This window comes from Crocuta crocuta, unplaced genomic scaffold (assembly GCF_008692635.1).
Source record: "Crocuta crocuta isolate KB4526 unplaced genomic scaffold, BGI_CrCroc_1.0 scaffold153, whole genome shotgun sequence".
In the NCBI taxonomy this organism is placed as follows: domain Eukaryota; kingdom Metazoa; phylum Chordata; class Mammalia; order Carnivora; family Hyaenidae; genus Crocuta; species Crocuta crocuta.
Window position 1 is genome coordinate 3,518,185 of NW_027529525.1, and position 19,319 is coordinate 3,537,503.

The 19,319-nt window shown below is 34.8% G+C and overlaps 1 protein-coding gene across 1 annotated transcript in view; it reads left to right on the plus strand.

The window, feature by feature from the left end:
- The window catches only part of BAZ2B (bromodomain adjacent to zinc finger domain 2B), a 384,241-nt gene that overhangs the window by 324,228 nt on the left and 40,694 nt on the right, over window positions 1-19,319 (plus strand). The window contains exons 25-29 of the mRNA XM_077761009.1: window positions 6,582-6,722; window positions 9,311-9,565; window positions 10,332-10,546; window positions 11,402-11,476; window positions 12,374-12,617. Of these exons, the coding sequence (XP_077617135.1) occupies window positions 6,582-6,722; window positions 9,311-9,565; window positions 10,332-10,546; window positions 11,402-11,476; window positions 12,374-12,617 (930 nt within the window). The remainder of the gene's footprint in view (window positions 1-6,581; window positions 6,723-9,310; window positions 9,566-10,331; window positions 10,547-11,401; window positions 11,477-12,373; window positions 12,618-19,319) is intronic.

Sequence of the window (19,319 nt, forward strand, 5' to 3'; positions counted from 1 at the left end):
ACGCTTAACCAACTAAGCTACCCAGGCACCCTACTCTTACTAATTTTAAAGGATCATGAGTATATCATCATAGTTGATAAATATTTTTATAAGAAAACATAAGAAAGAATAGTCTCATGAATGAAAAAGGCTTATTTCTTAATATAATTCAAGTATGATATGGGACCCATCTGCTCTCATTATTACTAAGCACCAGAAAGAGGTTGGTTTAAGCAAGGTGGCAAAGTAGCTCAAAATCTCTTGCTTCATTTATTAAAACTTCAAATCATACCAGTCACATAAATTTATAATTATTCATATTAACTGAATAATCAACCATAGTAATCATCTTTTATATGTCTCCCTCCAAGGATCAATAAACTACAAAAGGTTGTTAAACATACAGTTATCACAGAATGACTTTGTCAGCACTTTAAGAAACAAGATCATAAAATAGAAGAGAATAGTTTTCAGAAGTTATCTAATAAACAACTTAAAAGCAGAAAAACTGTGTGTAAACCCTCCTGACCCATGATTCAAGCCTTGAGACTATTTTATAATCCTATATTTATATTAATAATGAGTTAGTGAAAAATGAAAAGAAAAAGTAGAATTGTATATGTAGCTGGGTTTGTTTAAGCAAACCCATTTTTCAGTTGAAGACATTATAAATATACTTACATGGTATACTTGTATATTGTACTTATGCAGTGTACTTATAATACACTTTAATTTTAAAGTAAAATAGTCTAAAAACAAACGTGAAATGACTTTATGTTAACTATACAATAAAATGTTAAATGCCTTATAACAAGTTAATTTTTGAAAGATTATTATCAATTTAGATATATTAGAATCTGATTATCTGATTCAAGAATTATTAACAATTTTGATTTTAATTTAGGAGACATTCGTATAACAGTAACTATTCTACACAGTATTTATAATCTCAAGTACATACAGACTTTTATGTGATACAGTCGAAGATTTTAAGAAAATACAATAACTGGGAGGTTTTAGTCTTTTTAAATATTATATTATACCTATAAAGTAAAATTTTTATTAAAGTATAAAATGTAAGGATCTCTTCAGTCATGTGATTTATAAGTTTTTCATTTGTTTAAACATAATTTTCATTATATTTTAAATGTAAAAATAGTCCCCTTTAAAAAAAATTACCCTGATCTACTCACATTCCATGTTACCATAAAACAGTATTCCTTTTAATCTTTTTATCTGTCTTCTATAAATGGCTTATATTATTAATCTTATTTATTATACTTGTATTCTTCCTACACCCTGAGGTAAACCTGTGTCGCTTAACTTATATTTATATCTTTGAAACTTAAGTACAAGTTGCTGTCAAAAGAAATGCATTCTCCTAATTATGCCCAGAACAAACACCTAAGAGACCCAGTAGCATCGTAAAATGCAAAAAACATAGGCATCTTTGCAACATGGTCTCCTAAAAATATCCTGTTTTGCAATCTGATAAGTTGTAAAAGCTTACAATAGCAGGTCATTCTACTACATCCATTGTTTGATTTTTAAACTTCTGTAATCCTAAAATAGAATAAATTTATTTCATACATTTATTATTGTGCTACAGATTTCTGGAAGTACTGTCATTTATGCTTTGAGAATCCCTAAAGTAATCTTTTTATGCGAGTAAAAAACTGATTTTGAAATTTTCACACTATGTATTTTGGGCTGTTTAGGATAATCTAATTTTAATGCATTTGCTATGAAAAGTTGTTTCAACTTTGAAATGAAATTTAAAGGACTTTTTTTTTTTTTTTTACAAATAGTTTATTGTCAAATTAGTTTCCACATAACACTCAGTGCTCATCCCCACAAGTGTCCTCCTCCATGCCCATCCCCCCTCCCCCCCACATCCATCAGTCCTCAGTTTTTGTCAGCATTCAAGAGTCTCTCATGGTTTGCCTCTCTCCCTTTCCCCCACCATTTCCGCCCTTCTTCTCCCCCTTGTTCCTCCGTCAAGTTCCTCCTAATCCTCCTATACGTGCAAACATATGATATTTGTCCTTCTCTGCCTGACTTATTTCGCTCAGCATAACACCCTCAAGGTCCATCCATGTTGCTACACATGGCCAGATTTCATTGTTTCTCATTGCCATGTAGTATTCCATGGTATAGATAAACCACATCTTCTTGATCCATTCATCTGTTGATGGACACTTAGGCTCTTTCCATGTTTTAGCTATTGTGGAGAGTGCTGCTATGAACATTGGGGTCCATGTGCTCCTATGCCTCAGCATTTCTGTATCCCTTGGGTAAATTCCTAGCAGTGCTATTGCTGGGTCATACGGGAGTTCTATTGTTAGTTTCCTGAGGAACCTCCACACTGTTTTCCAGAGGGGCTGTACCCGTTTACATTCCCACCAACAGTGGAGGAGGGTGCCCGTTTCTCCACATCCTCGCCAGCATCTAGAGTTCTCTGATTTGCTCATTTTAGCCACTCTGACTGGCGTGAGGTGGTATCTCAGTGTGGTTTTGATTTGTATTTCCCTGATGAGGAGGGATGCTGAGCATCGTTTCATGTGTCTGTTGGCCATCCGGATGTCCTCTTTGGAGAAGTGTCTGTTCATATCTTCTGCCCATTTCTTCACTGGGTTGTTTGTTTTTCGGGCGTGTAGTTTGGTGAGTTCCTTATAGATTCTGGATATTAACCCGAAATTTAAAGGATTTCTTAAGATATCAGTAATATTTTCATATAGAAAATTCCGTTGCAATAATTAAAATGATTAAAAAGATATTTTTTATTATAAATGATTTATATTCCAAAAATTCATTTACTTCAAGAATCTCTACATCTAGGGGCGCCTGGGTGGCTCAGTCGGTTAAGCATCCGACTTCGGCTCAGGTCAAGATCTCACGGCAAGTGAGTTCTAGCCCCTCGTCAGGCTCTTTGCTGACACCTCAGAGCCTGGAGCCTACTTCACATTTTGTGTCTCCCTCTCTCTCTGCCCCTCCCCTGCTCGTACTCTGTCTCTCTCTCTTTCAAAAGTAAATAAACATTAAAAAGAATAAAAGAATTTCTACACCTAGAAAACTAGAGGAGATAGGAGGATGAAGGCCAAAAACATTAAGAGGAACCATACTAATCTCTATTGTTTACAGTCCATCTAAAATACAGTCAGGAGCTATATTTTTTTGGTCATTTGTAGGCAATCTAAGTTATTGCCCTGAAATTTAACCAACGTTAATGTAAAATATGTCTTATCATTCTTTTCATATTATGATAGATGTATTAAGTCTTCTCTGATAGGTCAAATGGTTTGTTGAGGAATGTCCTTGCAAAATAAGAAAGTTCCATTGTGAAATCCTAGCATTTGACATAGCAACAAAACATAATATTATATCAAGGAAAGGCTTAGGTGAAAAGTTGGTAAATATTGCTCTTTCAAATGGTATACCAGGTCTAGAAGAGAGAATACTACACAAATTTAAACATCTTCAAATTTGGCCTAAAATACCACACCTGCTTTAAACTTTAGTTTCTGGAAAAAAGTGTCAGAAAATAAGAAATCTATTTAATTTCTATATGAGGAAGGTGTATTTGCAAGCCAAATTCAATCATAATATATGCAATTAAAATGATTAAGAAATTAATAATGTTGGAGTAGATCTGGGAAATATGTCTTAGATATTTTAAATTCCCAAGTATAAGTAGAGTATTATTAATTTATGTTAAAATCTGCTTTTGTATATAATTGAAAATAGAGGACACCTATTATTTATGAGGAGAATAAAAAGCAGGCTTTATTTCTGTGTTAAGGAAGAGAAGTTCTGTATTCCAGGCAGAGGAGATGGCATATACAAAGGTAGAGTGTTACAACTCAACATGACGTGTGGGGCAGAGAGGAGGAAGGTGGTTTTCACCATGTGTGTGCACCTGTCTTAGCTTTGTTGCTTTTCTCCTTCTTTTCCTTCTCTTCCTCATCTCTTTACTCCTCCTCTTCCTCTTGTCCTCCTCCTTGTCCTTTCTCTTCATCATCGTCGTCATCGTCATCATCATCATCACCATCATCATCATCCAAGCAATGCCTCAAACTGGTTACACTATCTTCTCAACACAGGTGTATCTCATAATATAACCAGAGTGTGGGAACTCTACTGGGAATCATGACATAGCAGACCAAAATTTGTGTAGGACTAGATCATGATGGTCTTTATAAACCATGTTAAATATTAGTTGATTGTTGAGGGGACCCAGAAGCTCTAGTTCTTTAGAAGTTATCTTATATCTGAACCACAGGATTTCTATTAGTCTTATAGAGTTCATTAAAGTTCATTAAATAAATTAGTGAGTAAATTCACCAAATTCACTGCATTTAGAAATGTCATGTTGCCTGTGAAGTATCCCTAATACATCAAGACAAGAATGGATACTTGTCTTTAAGTAATAAAGGCCCTACAGATTTCTACGATTTCTTGGACATCTTCATTTTTTCCTAAAAATCTATGTCATTTTACTCTCCATTCCATATTATAGCCATGCTTTTAACTGGAGAAAATACTGCCTATCACTAGCTAAGGCATACTTGCCTCGTGACATCAAATGCACTCTAACTCATTGTCTATGTATCATTGAAGTGTTACGTACCCCCAGATTGCCGCCAATGTGGAGTTAGCACAGCGAAGAAAGCATCAGTGTTACACATGCCCTTCTTCTCTTTTTGAAAAGAAATGGTGACCAGTTTCAACAGTTTTTAGTAAATTTTAATATCAGTTATTAGTTTTGTAATTACTGTTATGAACATCATTAAGAATTCTGAGTTAGTCCTATATAGAAGAAAAATTTACACCAGCCACTTTGAAATCTATAAGAGACATTTGTTTTTTCTGTTGGTGATTGTAATTCGTTATTCTGGTGAATGACCAAAAAGTTTTCTCTTCCTTGGAAAAATTCTTAGAGCAACATTTCATGTGTTTATAAATTAAAAATCCAATTCTGGGGAAAAATTGTTCTACCAATGATAATTTGATTTGAAAAATCTATACTGCATTGTGGAGATGTTGCATGTTAATTGTGTATATTTTATGTCATTAGACCCTCAGAAACTACTTTGAGTTTATAATCGATAAGATTAATTGTAGCACTTTTTTGGTGTCAATAATCTCACAGAATAGCTTCCTTTTCATTTTCCTTCCAAATGCCTGCTTGAATCAGTAACCCAGAAATTTAGAAGCAGTATAAAAATGAGCAGTGACTTGAGCATATTGTATAAAAAGGCTCTCGTGACCCGGCCTCTGACTCTGTATCATAATACTCAGCAACTATTAAACCTGCAACTTACACTCCACCCTTGAAACTACTAGCAATTTCTCAAATACACTGTGCTTTCTCTACTCTGCCTGGAATATATCCTCTCCGGTCCTCTCTGTTCTCCTCCCCAATCCCCATTCCCANTGCTACTATAGAATAGGAAGCATTAAGTGCAATGTTAAAATTATAGGTTGGGCTATGAGAATTAAGGGAAATTGATAAGAGAGAACAGGTGGTAGTGTTTCACTAAGATTCAGATCCACTAGATGGGATTAATGACCTTCCTGGCTTTAGTGCACCAATATAAGGAGGTAAGGAAACAAGAAGTTCATCAAAAAATGGGAGATAAGATTGAAAAAGAAGAGTGTTTGAGTTCAAAAGTAAGGAGTTGGACTTTATTTTGTTAAAAATAAAAAAAGAAATGAAAGCTTTTTAATCAAGAAAGAGACATGACCTGCTTTACAAAAGTAAACTCATCATTAACGTGTCAGGTATGTAAGGTACTAGGTTAGGACTGCCTGATGATTCTACCATTATTTCTCCTCTAAATAAGAATTGCATTTGAGGTATGGCAATAAAATAATACACTAATACTATTAAAGAAAATCTCTTGACTTCTTCCAAGAGAGTGTCATCCCCTACAACAGGGAGACAGGGCAATTATTTCCATATTGTTGTCATTACTGAAAATATTTTTTGAATGCTTTTGGAATTGCCTTCAGAATTCATTTTACATTCCCTTAAGTGTTGTTTATAGTGGCAAATAATATTTTGATTTCATTACAGATGCTATTTTAGGACTAGCTAATGTACTTTGAAGGAACTGCTTTTGTAATTCAAGCATGTTGCTTCCACTTTCATGCTGTAAATCCTCCCTTGCTTCCTAGAGCTACACAAAAACTTGTGTTAATACTAGCTAAGTGTATTTTATATTTAGTTACCCATGTGCATTTTATGTACCTGTTCTTATTAATTAAGTATTTCATTCTCTTAATGTAAGCTGGGGAAGGATTGAATAAATTCTGAATAATGGAATAGTCTGAGTTGAGTATAATATGTGTAATATAAACACACACACACACATAGACACACACACATACAGTCATAAGATTATTTCAAATTCAAAGGGTGAAAACACTAAAAAGCAAAATAAGCTATTGTTTCTATGTAGTTCCAAGTCTATTCCTAAATCTCTTAGGGGAATTCTGTTCATGGAAATAATAACACTTTGTTAACTTTATAAATGTTAACTGGAAATTTTTCAAACACATCCAGTGATTAAAGAGAGTTTTGGACATGGTTTTATTTTTAGGAAAAAGAACGGTTGAAGCAAGAAAAACGTGATGAGAAAAGATTAAATAAAGAGCGTAAACTGGAGCAACGAAGATTAGAATTAGAAATGGCAAAGGAACTAAAGAAGCCTAATGAAGACATGTGCTTAGCAGACCAAAAGGTAATTTATCATGTAAACCATTTCATTAATAAATTTAATTTTTCCTGTATCTCACTTGATTCCTTTGCCAGAGTTGCCATTATGGAAGCCTTTTGTTTTTAATTAGATCAGTAGATTTCCAAGTCTAGGTCAATCTGTGTTTTCTGGATGGCCACCAATAAACCTCTCTAGAGCCCCTATGATAATAATGGCACTTCTTAATATGTAAGTGGAGCACTGTAAACCTTTTTGTTTTCTTACTTATTTTGAGAGAGAGAGAGAGAAAGGGAGCATGCACAGCGGTGGGGCAGAGAGAGGGAGAGAGAGAGAATCCCTGAGGTGGGCTTGAACTCACGAACCATGAGATCATGACCTGATCCAAAACAAAGAGTTGGACTCTTAACCCACTGAGTCACCTAGGTACCCCTAAACCTTTTTAAATTTAAGTAGAAATACTGAAGAAATCCCTAAAGATGAATTATAGAAGTAGATAGGATTTCTATGTGTCATTTGGTTCTTCACAGGCATTTAGGTACAGAAATTTCTAACTCCTCACCATGCCCCTGTAGAAATTTACATAAACTAAGATTTATAATCTGTAACCTCCTACAATGCTTTAGTAATTGTAGCTAACTTTTATTGAGTATCCTTGCTACATGCCAGGCACTATGCTAAATGCTTTAAATGAGTTCTCTCATTTAATCCTCACCATAGTCCTGTGGAACTGGTATTTATGCCCATTTACAGATGGGAAAACTGAGACACAAAAAGGTTAAGGAACTTGCCCAAGATTAAACTGCTAATAAATTGCAACTTGGATTCAGTCTCCAGTTTGCTAAATTCCAGAATTCATGCTGTTGATTACATTGAAAGCCAGGAAGTATGTCCAACCAAATTACCTCCTGTGTGTTTTCTCCTCCATCATCCTTCACAAACATGTAATGTGGCTAAAATATATTAATATATATATAAGTAGACATGTGGAAAGACCAAAATAATCTTGGTAGCGGGTATGATTTCACATATTTATGAGTAGAGATCTATTTTGTTTGTTGCCAAGAAGATGGTATTTATAGAGAATTCTATCGATACTGCATATCATCTCTACAATATTGCCTTAATAATATATTATTTTGCTTGATCAATAGCATCTATATTTACTTATATGCTATATTCATCAGATATACAAATAATGATTGTCTCTTGACTTGTACAAGCTCTCTTCTAAAGTGCTTAAAGCAGGGGGCCTAGGTGGCCCAGTCAGTTAAGTAACCGACTTCGGCTCAGGTCATGATCTCGCAGTTCATGAGTTTGGCCCTCCATCGGGCTCTGTGCTGACAGCTCAGAGCCTGGAGCCTGCTTTGGATTCTGTGTCTCCCTCTCTCTCTTCCTCTCCCCCACTCGCACTCTGTCTCTTCGTCTCTCTCAAATAAATAAACATTAAAAAATATTTGAAAAAACAATGGTGCTTAAAGCAAACTTTTAACACTCCAGTGAGGATTTTATTATATTAATATTCTATGTACTTAGCATAAAATGAGAAAGTATACATACTAAGTATAGTCAATTGGATGTTGAAAATTTCCCAAACCCAGAATGGGCATATACATTAGTTAACACATTTAATAAATCTTGAAGTGAGTAAATATTTTTTAATCCTATGTGAGCTTTATCTTCCTGCATCTTTCTTTTTATTTAAATCAATATGCACTGTATCAAATATATGTTCATTTTAAACCTTACTTTTGTTAGCTTTGTTATATACATTTTTAGAATCATATGGAAATGTGTGTGTATGATAGGTTCAGGAAGAAAGTCTCCAAATTAAATGTTTTTCTTTTTTTAAGTTTATTTTTATTTATCCTTAGAGAGAGAGAGAGCAAGTGGGGAGGGGCAGAGAGAGAGAGACCAAATCCCAAGCAGGCTCCATGCTGTCAGCACAGAGCCTGATGGGGGGCTCAAACTCATGAGTCATGAGATCATGACCAAAGCCGTGCTCAAGAGTCAGTTGCTTAACAGACTGAGCCACCCAGGTACCCCCGAATTAAGTGTTTCTTATGTTATCTAATTTTTGCTCCAGCTGTATAAACCATGTTTTATAAATATATAAGTTAATTAAAATTAGTGTTCTCTTTTGCAGAAATCTAAGTTCATGTTGAGTTTAAGCAAAATTTATTGTTGGTTATTTGCATTCAAGAACCTATCTATACTTAATACCGGGGGAGTTGTAGAAATGCCCCCAGAGGATTTATAATCCAGAGAGGAAATCACTGGTATAATGCAGTAAAAAGAAAGCTAGCGGGGCGCCTGGGTGGCTTAGTCGGTTAAGCGTCCGACTTTCGCTTAGGTCATGATCTCGCGGTTCGTGGGTTCGAGCCCCGCGTCGGGCTCTGTGTTGACTGCCAGCTCAGAGCCTGGAGCCTATTTCAGAGTCTGTATCTCCCTCTCTCTCTGACCCTGCCCTGCTCACGCTGTCTCTCTCTCTCTCTCCTAGAAATAAATAAAAAATATAAAAAAAAAAAAAAAGAAAGCTAGCAACCTATTTTACTACAGAAGATATAAAATCCTGGCTTTTAAATTATGTGTATTTTATTTTGTTTTATTTTCAGCCTTTGCCAGAGTTGCCTCGTATTCCAGGACTTGTTCTCTCTGGAAGTACATTTTCAGACTGTCTCATGGTGGTGCAGTTCTTACGAAACTTTGGTAAAGTTTTGGGCTTTGATGTGAATATTGATGTTCCAAACCTGAGTGTTCTTCAAGAGGGATTGCTAAATATAGGGGACAGCATGGGTGAAGTACAAGACTTGCTTGTGAGGCTCCTGTCAGCTGCTGTATGTGATCCAGGTCTAATTACAGGATACAAGGTAAAAAAATCCAAAATATAATTTTTTTTAAAATTTGTACCGTCAGTGCATTGTTAGCTGGTGTTAGCACATTAGCAGAAGGTTGTATAAACTGATCTAATTTTTTCCCACGTCTCACCAAGTTAAATGTAGATTTGCTTTAGGTTAAGTTGGCACAAACCTAGAAACATCTGATTCATAGAACCTAAGGAATATAGATCATTCCCAGATTCTTGTTTTTCTCTAGCTGTCAGCAAAAAACAAGTTGATTTAAGGAAATACCCATGTGATATCAGACAAAACAGAATTCATAATTCCTAAACCAATTAGAATGTATGGGTACCTTTTAAAATTATACTGTATTCTCTCTGAATCACTGTGAATAACTCAGGCTAACCAAAGCATCTACAGACTAGCACATTAAGACTCTGTACTGCTCAGTGAATACCCAATAAGTTAAAATTTATCTTAATTTCAACTAAGATACACATTTCAGTCAACTTTGCTGTAGATATTGTTGTACAATGAGAAGCTGCCAGATGCACCTGTTAATTATTCTTCTATCTCCCTATTCATTCAGTATAGCAGGCAATGGAACCCATCACACCACAGAGCCAGAACACAGTGATAATGCTCTTGAACTCACCCCATACTAGTACTGATAAAATGTGAATAAAGTCCTTGTCAGTAATATCTAGATCATGTAATATCAATATTTTAAAATCTTATTGTCTTTATGTTATGAATGGCTATGATCAATACTGATAAAAATGCCAAATTTTTATAGGCCAAAACAGCTCTTGGAGAACATTTGCTGAATGTTGGTGTGAATCGAGACAATGTTTCCGAGATTTTGCAGATTTTTATGGAAGCCCACTGTGGACAAACTGAGCTTACTGAAAGCCTGAAAACCAAAGCTTTTCAGGCTCATACCCCAGCACAGAAAGCCTCAGTCTTGGCTTTCCTGATCAATGAACTGGCATGCAGTAAGAGTGTGGTAAGGTAAGCAGACTTTTCTGGTGATTCTTTTCTGTTTTGAGTTTGTCTATTACACAAAATAATACAAATGTTCTTATAGAAATTTTGAAATCATAGAGTAGCACAAAGAAAAAAATTATAGTTACACTTAACCTCACCATTCAGAGATAATTATGCTAGTAATATTTTATTGTATTTCTTTACAGTCTATTAAAACATTGGGATCATACTGTATATAGTCTTTGTAATTTGCTTATATAATAATTTTGTTAATTATATACTGAAATGTAAATATACCTGTTTTCTTTTGTTGTGGTACCAGAATCCAGCACCAATGAAAGAATACAGAATTTTTCTCTTTTTGACATCTTTCAATCATAGATGACTACCTGATTTTCCTTAGTAGGCATTCCTAGAATTACCTAGCAACTTTTTACTTTATTATGTGCTAATTCAATCTTAATAATTTTTGTTTATTAATTTATTAATTTGTGCTTAAAAGTACTTAATCTTATTTAAGAGTAAAGTAATTTCTTCACTCTAGTATTTCAAGATTTGGTGAACAAATCCATATTCATCTTGTTCTTGCTATTTATTATTTTATTTAAATATGTTAATTTTAGTCTTTTACCTTTGTAGAAAAGGATCAATCCAAATATTTTGGAGCCATGCATTTCTATAATTACTTGGCACTTTAAGTTTTCTATATTTCTTTAAGCTATGATCATGTATTAATATAATTTTCAATTGTTTTTGCTATTCATAGGCAAGCATTTTTACTAACTAAAAAACTATCAATTTGCTTATTGCCAAATCAAAGTATCAAAGTGTCCCATAATTGATTAATTTATGCCTTCTAATAAATTTTTGCATTGACAGTGAAATTGACAAGAACATTGATTACATGTCAAACTTGAGGAGAGATAAATGGGTAGTAGAAGGTAAACTTCGCAAGTAAGTCCTGTTTCATTAAAATTAGTTTACCTTTTTTCCTTTGTACAAATTCCCCTGTAAAACATAGAAATTACAAAGATAGAATTTCAACTTTATTTCATCTAAGAATTAGGAAAGTTAAAGCTTAATTAAGATGAGTTATGAAATTAATGAAATTCAGGGTCAGAATTTACAGTGGACATAAGATATAGTGAGACTCATTAAGCTCATATTCTTCAAACTTAAAAGACACTCCATTTATCTTTATTTCAAAAAAAATCAAACAATCACATTTTCTAAGATTGTTGTTGCTCCCTTTTTCCATAAATAGAATCTGTTTGGAACTACCACTTTTTTAAAATTGCTTTCTAATTAAAGTTTACTTTTACAGAGGGTCTAACATATCCAAATGTATTCAGCATTAAAACTTATTGGAGGACACTTGTGGGGATGAGCACTGAGTGTTATGTGGAAACTAATTTGACAATAAACTATTAAAAAAAAAATAAATAAATAAAACTTATTTAGTTTCCTGCCAGGAAATTAGGTAACTTCTATGTTAAAAGGGTAGTTTTCTTTGCAGTAATTTGATTGAAATTTATTCAGTCTAATAGTATGAGATCAAGAGTTATCACTTGGCCATTGCTAGAGTTAATCTTTTCAGCCTTCTAAGTTTTACTTTTTTAAATATGTTCTAATTCCAAAAAGATATCCTGAATAATTCTTGAAAGTTGATATATTCTATAATTTCAGGAAACATATGTGTTAAATTTCCTTAATTCCACTTTTTACTATCATTGATTTATTGCTTACTGGCAAAAATACCTGGTGATATTTTTTATTAAAACTCATGTTTTTTAAAAAGTATAGAGAGAAGACTTTTCTCCCATATCATCATTTTTTTTTTCATATTTAAAGGCTTAGAATCATTCATGCTAAGAAAACAGGCAAAAGAGACACTTCAGGTGGCATTGATCTTGGGGAAGAACAGCATCCATTGGGCACACCCACTCCAGGACGTAAACGAAGAAGGAAGGGGGGAGACAGTGATTTTGATGATGATGATGATGATGATAGTGATGAACAAGCTGATGAAGATGAAGAGGATGAAGAAGATAAAGAAGACAAAAAAGGGAAGAAGACTGATATCTGTGAAGATGAGGTAATTAAGTTAGGTTGATTTTATTTATTTATTTTTTTAAATGTTTTATTTATTTCTAGGAGAGAGAGAGAGAGAGAGACAGTGTGAGCAGGGGAGGGTCAGAGAGAGAGGGAGTCACAGACTGAAACAGGCTCCAGGCTCTGAGCTGGCAGTCAGCACAGAACCCGACGCGGGGCTCGAACCCACGAACCGCAAGATCATGACCTGGGCGAAAGCGGACGCCCAACCGACTAAGCCACCCGGGCGCCCCTAAGTTAGGTTGATTTTAAACTCAACTAAGACTGCATAACATATTGGAAAAATAACAGAATTTGGAGTCAAATGGATTTGTGTTTGAATTCCATTTTGACAGTTAGCTGCCTCAGTTTCTTCGTCTGAAAACTGAATGTTACAACACTCACTTCACACAGCTTTTTGTGATAATTACATTACTATTGAATACAGTGCCTACCCATAGAAAGCACTTATACTGAATAAAAGAAGTGAAGTTTTTCTTTTTATATGATGACTTGAACATTCTCAGAGAACTATGCAGATTCCAAATTTGAGGTATTCCCTTTTATCTATTAGCATAATATCTTACATTTGCAGACTCCTTCATGCCTTAAAAATATTGTCAGGTTTAGTGAGATTGGTGTATTTCTTAAATACCTGTTTATTATGTGCCTAGCTCTGGGCACTTTTGATCAAAGGTGAATAAGGCACTGAAAATCCCCTCTCATTTTATGTTCTCACTGAGGAAGATTTGCAGTAACCGAATATAATGTGTTAAGTGTTCACTGATTTGACAGGAGTATTTACAATGTGCTAGTCGGTACAAAGGAAGGGCATTTAGCCTTTGGAGGAATAAATTCTCACAAAGGCCTTCTGGACTCAATAGTTGAGGCTACAAAGTGGGCTCCATGTTGCCTGGGGAAGAATCTATAGAAGTATTCCAGGCAGAGAGAACAGCATGAGCTGTTCAGGCACAGAAGCCTGAAACCACAACATGCTTTTGCTTTAAGAGTTACAAGTGCTTCAGTGTTACTAGAGAGGCTCCTATCCAATAGCTGTGAACTAGGATTTTATACTTTTTTGGTGATAGGAAGCCATCGAAGGGTTATAAGTAAAGCAGTGACATAGTTGGACTTGAGTTTTAAGTGACTCACTATAGCAGCTCTGTGGAAGATAGAAATAGATTTGGGTAGGGCAAGATCAGAGGTGGGAAGATCAGTCAGGAGATATTGCAGTAGTTTAGATGAGTTGTGAGGGTGTCTGAAACTAGACCAGTGGTTGTTGGGATGAAGAAGGAGCAAAGGATTTAATAAATACTTAGTGTGAAGAATGAGTACTATTTGAAGATGGGCTGTGCAGGTTGACAGAGGGGCAGGATTGATTCCCAACTATCTGGCTTAGGAGATTATATATTATTGTTGCCATTAACTGAGGGAAATCAGGAGAAGCAGAGTACATAGATGATAGGGGAGGAAGGTACAGATAGTTGAAGATAGGAAATGATGGCAGGCATAGTTTAGATATGTTGAATTTGAGGTGCCTTTGCAGAACTTTAGCAGTCAGTTGGTTTTAAAAATCTGAAGCCCAGGGGCACCTGAATGCCTCAGTCAGTTGAGCGTCTGACTCTTGATTTCAGCTCAGGTCATGATTTCAGTTTGTGTGTTTGAGCCCCATGTCATATGGAGCATGCTTGGGGTTCTCTGTCCTCTCCTCTCTCTGCCTCTTCCCCTGCACCCTCTCCCTATCTCTCTCTCTCTCCCTCTCTATCTCTCTCTTTCTCTCTCTCTCCCTCTCTCTCTCGCTCTCTCACACATACACCTCTGTCAAACACATAAACTTAAAAAAAATCTGAAGCCTGAAGAATTTAATCTTGAAAATATAGATCTGAAAGTTATTAGCACATAAACAATAATTGAAAATCATAAGATAAGTTTTCACCGGAGGATGGATTTAGTGAATAGAGTAACAGACTGAGGTTGGAACCCCAGGGAACATCAATATTTAAGATCTCACAAGGCTTATTGCTGAAGAAGGAATAGTCGATGAGGTAGGAGATTTCTATAGTGGGTCAAGGAATAGTCAATGAGATAGGAGATTTCTATAGTGGGTCAAGGATCCCCAAGATCACCTCCAGAGTCTGTGATTTAGTAGGAGGACTCACAGAATTCAGAATCTAGTCATGCTATGCCTATGAATTCTTACTGCAAAAGGAAACAAAGCATAACCAGCAAAGAAAAAAGGCATATCAGCCAAAATCCAGAGAAAACCAGGCCCAAGTTTCCAAAAGTCTTTTCCTAGGGGAATGACACAGAATGAACTTAACACTTCCAGCAATAAGTTGGGAAATATGTGAAATGTTATATACTAGGGTAGCTATTAAATACCCAGTGCCCAGAGTTTTTACTGAGGGCTGTCACATGGGCACCCCCTGCATAGCATGTGCCAAAATTCCAGACTTACAGAAGAAAAGTATGAACCCATTATCAAACAGGTTAGTGAGCCAGTCTTAACAGAATGAAGGAAACCCTTTAAAATCCAAGTTCCTAGACATCAAGGGGCAACCTTGCAAGCAAACTTTCAAAGGATAGCATAATGTTAACTCTTTTCTACTCATGTTGTAATAAAAACCCAGAAAATCAAGCATTTCTGTGATAAACAGTGTTAAGGCAATAGGAGTCTAGTGTGGTGAGGACTGAAAGTGATCTCTGGATTTGGTAACATAGATGCCATTGGTAACCAAAGCCAGCACAGTTTCATTAGAGGAGAGAGAGCAGAGCCAGGCTGTGATTGAGAAGAATTAGAAAGTGAGAAAGTGAATATGACTACTTTAACCATTGTCACTCAGCAGAAAGGGTAATTCCTAAGACCAAAGATTTTTCAGATGTGAAAGACATGAGATGATTTTTGGTTGAAGGGGGAAAGAGTCAGTAAAAAGGGATGGGGCTTTGAAGAATAAAGACAAGAAGAGAATATTTAATGATAAAAGGTCCCTAAAGATTTTGGAGGGAATTCAATCAAGGTGGAGGGGCTAGCTTTGAAGAGTTGGCTGCAGAGAGGAAGGCAGGGTCATAGAGGGGAGTGTGTGTGTGTGTGTGTGTGTGTGTGTGTGAGAGAGAGAGAGAGAGAGAAAGAGAAAGAGTGTGTGTGTGTGTGTGAGAGAGAGAGAGAGTGTGTGTGTTTAAGGGAAACTACCATAAGCCACAGGAATGGAGATGTATAAGAGGGAGATACAGGTTGAGATTCACCTTTTACCAGTAAAGAATGCTAGAAATACTGATAAGGCTGCAGAATGACACTCAAAAAAGAATTTACTGTCAACCATTCCTTCTGCCCTTGATGTCAGGAGTGTTTAGCTAAGGAAGTCTAGAAAGAACTTTTTTCCTTTCCTGCATCAACTAAGTACTCCTGGAGAAATAAAGAAAAAAAGACTTAGAGGGATGAATTTATTGATGGAAGGTGTGAAAATAATGTCTAATCAAGACCAATGATAAATTACTGGATCAAACTTTTGATGGCATCTGGATAATGTGGAGGAACTTAACAATTACAAGATCATGTGCTATACAATTCTCTTCAATAAAAATAGCATACATACAAAATGTTTTGAAAAATTCTTCCCCATCTTATAGTTAAACCAAAATAATAAAAATCACTAGAATAAGCTTTGCTTCTTTTGAGTGCCAATCTGAAAAGGAGACTACATTGAGATTCCTTGCACAAATCAATTATTTCATAAGGTCGTACTTTGGAAACCACTTGATCATATGTTTCATGCTGTGACAAATAATGTGAAGGGTATATAATTTGGATATCAGAATTGTAATTACTCAAACAAAAGATACCATTTATAACCAATCTGCTTCATTTGGCAGGTGGAGCTGTCTCCATAGCAGGAATTAAACCTTTCTGACCAATATTAATCACTTTTTCATAGAATTAGTATCACTCTTCAGCACCTAATGTTATAAATTGTTTTAAAGTGTTAACTCTCATAAATTTTAAAACTCTGTTTTGGGATTTCAGTATACTCTACTGGGCAATTATCCCACTAAATTAGAGTTTATTTACAGAAATTATTAGTTTGGTCTGGCTTTCTTTTTTCACATGGAAAATTAACAAACCATACATTTCTTTTTTCTTTAAGTGGAATTAAAAATCATTATTAATTATTTAAAAATCATCATTAATGGTTTTTAGACCAGATGTATTATTTAAAGTACTACTTTATTTTTTTATGAATGTTGAATTATAGAATTAATTAGATTATAAGGTTTCATTGATCAAAATCCTGGCAAAGTATATCTTGTTATTAATGTGAGAAAACAGTTTAAAAGCTTGTAAAAATAATAAATATTTTAGGACCTAAGAAGCCAAATTAGCATTTACTTTAAATGATTTGAGGGCTCTTCTTTACAATGAAGAACTGGCAGCCACTTATCAATTTCCTATTTAATAAAAGTTTAACTATTTAGTGAATCTGACTGATAGGCACATCATTGCTCCAAAAACTGATGTGGCCTTTTGTTTAAAGTATAGCTCATGTCAGTAGTTATACTGCTTAGAGTATTAATTGCAGAGGCCCACGTGATCTCTTTCAGTTAGAAAATCCTTCCCTGTATCTCAGATATGATTCCCTTTTCTTACTCTTGATTCCTTCAACACATGGAGTATTCCTAATACTTAGATTTGTTTTGAAACCTTTGTAAACTTTAACCGCACGTTTTTAGCATGTAAGATTATGTGGACAATTAACCTCCAATATATAGGGACAAATAATAGCCCTCTCTTTTGGATGAAAAACCATGGAGAACTATGACAGGGATAGATTATGTGTTCTTAATTTTGTCATTGCCTTTCTCTCTGGTCTTTCAAGTTCCTTCGTGTCTCTTAACATTATAAGGACTATTTGTCAAAGCTTTTTTAAGTAAAACTTCAGTAGACAGTTTACTCCCTTTTCATCATAGGAAGAATCTTAGAAATAGCAGTTAGTTAATTTGGCTTAGAAAGTTAGACGTTGATGTCTAATTTCAAATACTTGTTGAATGAATTATATTGAATTATATGTTTATATAAGGAAGTTATCAAACATTTATGTTCTGATCAAAAGATTGGTTTAGAATCATATAGATATGTAAATATGTCTTTGAGAGTCAAGCTTTGAGGATTTTAGGTTTCTTTTAATCCCAAATTGAAATCATGTTACTATTAGCACAAATAATATGCCTAAATGCTTCTATAATTTGGTTCACTAGATTTGGATAAGGGGTGGATAAATTATGGATAATAGTAAAGCTAATGAGATTTCCTTTCACTTCCTTGTACCGGGGAGATAAGCATACCAGTCTAGAAATATCTGTTCATGAGTGGTTGGTGACAGTGTAGCTTTATAAAAATGCTTATAGAAAGTGGATATCAAAAACAGGTTTCTGTTATTGTTGTTGTTGTTTTATCCTAAGATATACCTACATCTTCTCATTAAAGTACAATTTTCAGAAAGAAGGAAAGTAACTGTATTTATATATTAGATGCCAGGAACTATGCTAGCTATTTTCAGATCTGTTTCTTATGTAGTTCTCACAAAAATCCCATGTTACAGGTAATGTGATCATCAATTTACAGATAACAGAACAGTCTTTGAAGAGTTAAGTAATTTGCCTACATGAAGTAGGGCAGCTGAGATTCAAAGAGGCACATATAGCTTTTATTATTTAATGCCTTTCCTCTCAAATATAATTTGGGGCAAGTTTTCCTTTATTTATTTACTTATTTTCTGCAATGAAGAAAAATCAGTCACATATATACTTCCCATTTATGAAATTATAGTAGAGATTATTTTTCTTCTAAAAGCTCCATGTGTTCAAAATGTTACTTACCTTCTTTGCTTTAAAAGTGACTCGACTAATGGTACTAAGATTTTTGCAATCCCCAGATGTAAAGCCTGAACATCATAGTTTACTCCTTCCTTTATCTCCCTCACCCTTCTCTGCCTCATATCCATGACTTGTCAGGACTTGGTTTTAATTACGTAATATCTCTTATATCCATTTGCTTTTCTCCTTTTCTATTTCTTTGATCCTAGCAAGGCCCACATTTTCCTACCCTCTCAAATCATTGCAGGAATCTACTAATGAGATTTACCAATTCTAGTCCTTTCCATGCTCAGGACCATCTCACAACTGTTATCAGATTAATATTTATAAAGCATAGTTCTGGTGTTTAATGTCCCTCAAGGGATATTATTGTCCATTGCCAAGCATTTACAGCTCTGAACAATTTAGCCCTAAACTCATCCTTTCCTCATCTCCCACCTTATCTCTTGATGTACCTTTAAGGTCATGATATGTCAAACTCTTTCTGGAATGCCCTGCCCTTTTTTCTCTGATCAGTCAATTCCTAAGCAGTCTTCAATAGCTGATTAAAACACAACTTCTTTTATGTAGCCTTTCTTAGTATAGATTCCCCCTAGAATAAATCTCATCCTCCCCTGAATTCCATGACTCTTAATCTCTGCCTATGTTAAATCCTTATAGCTCCCTACTATTTGGTGGTTTTCATTTTTTAGTGTTAATATTTTATTTGTCTCCCTACCAGATTATTAATTTATAAAGAACAACTGAGTCTTACTCATTTCCATATGCATATTCCAGTACTTTGCATATAGAAGACTTTCATTACATATTTGCTAATTGATTGATTAAATAAATAAAT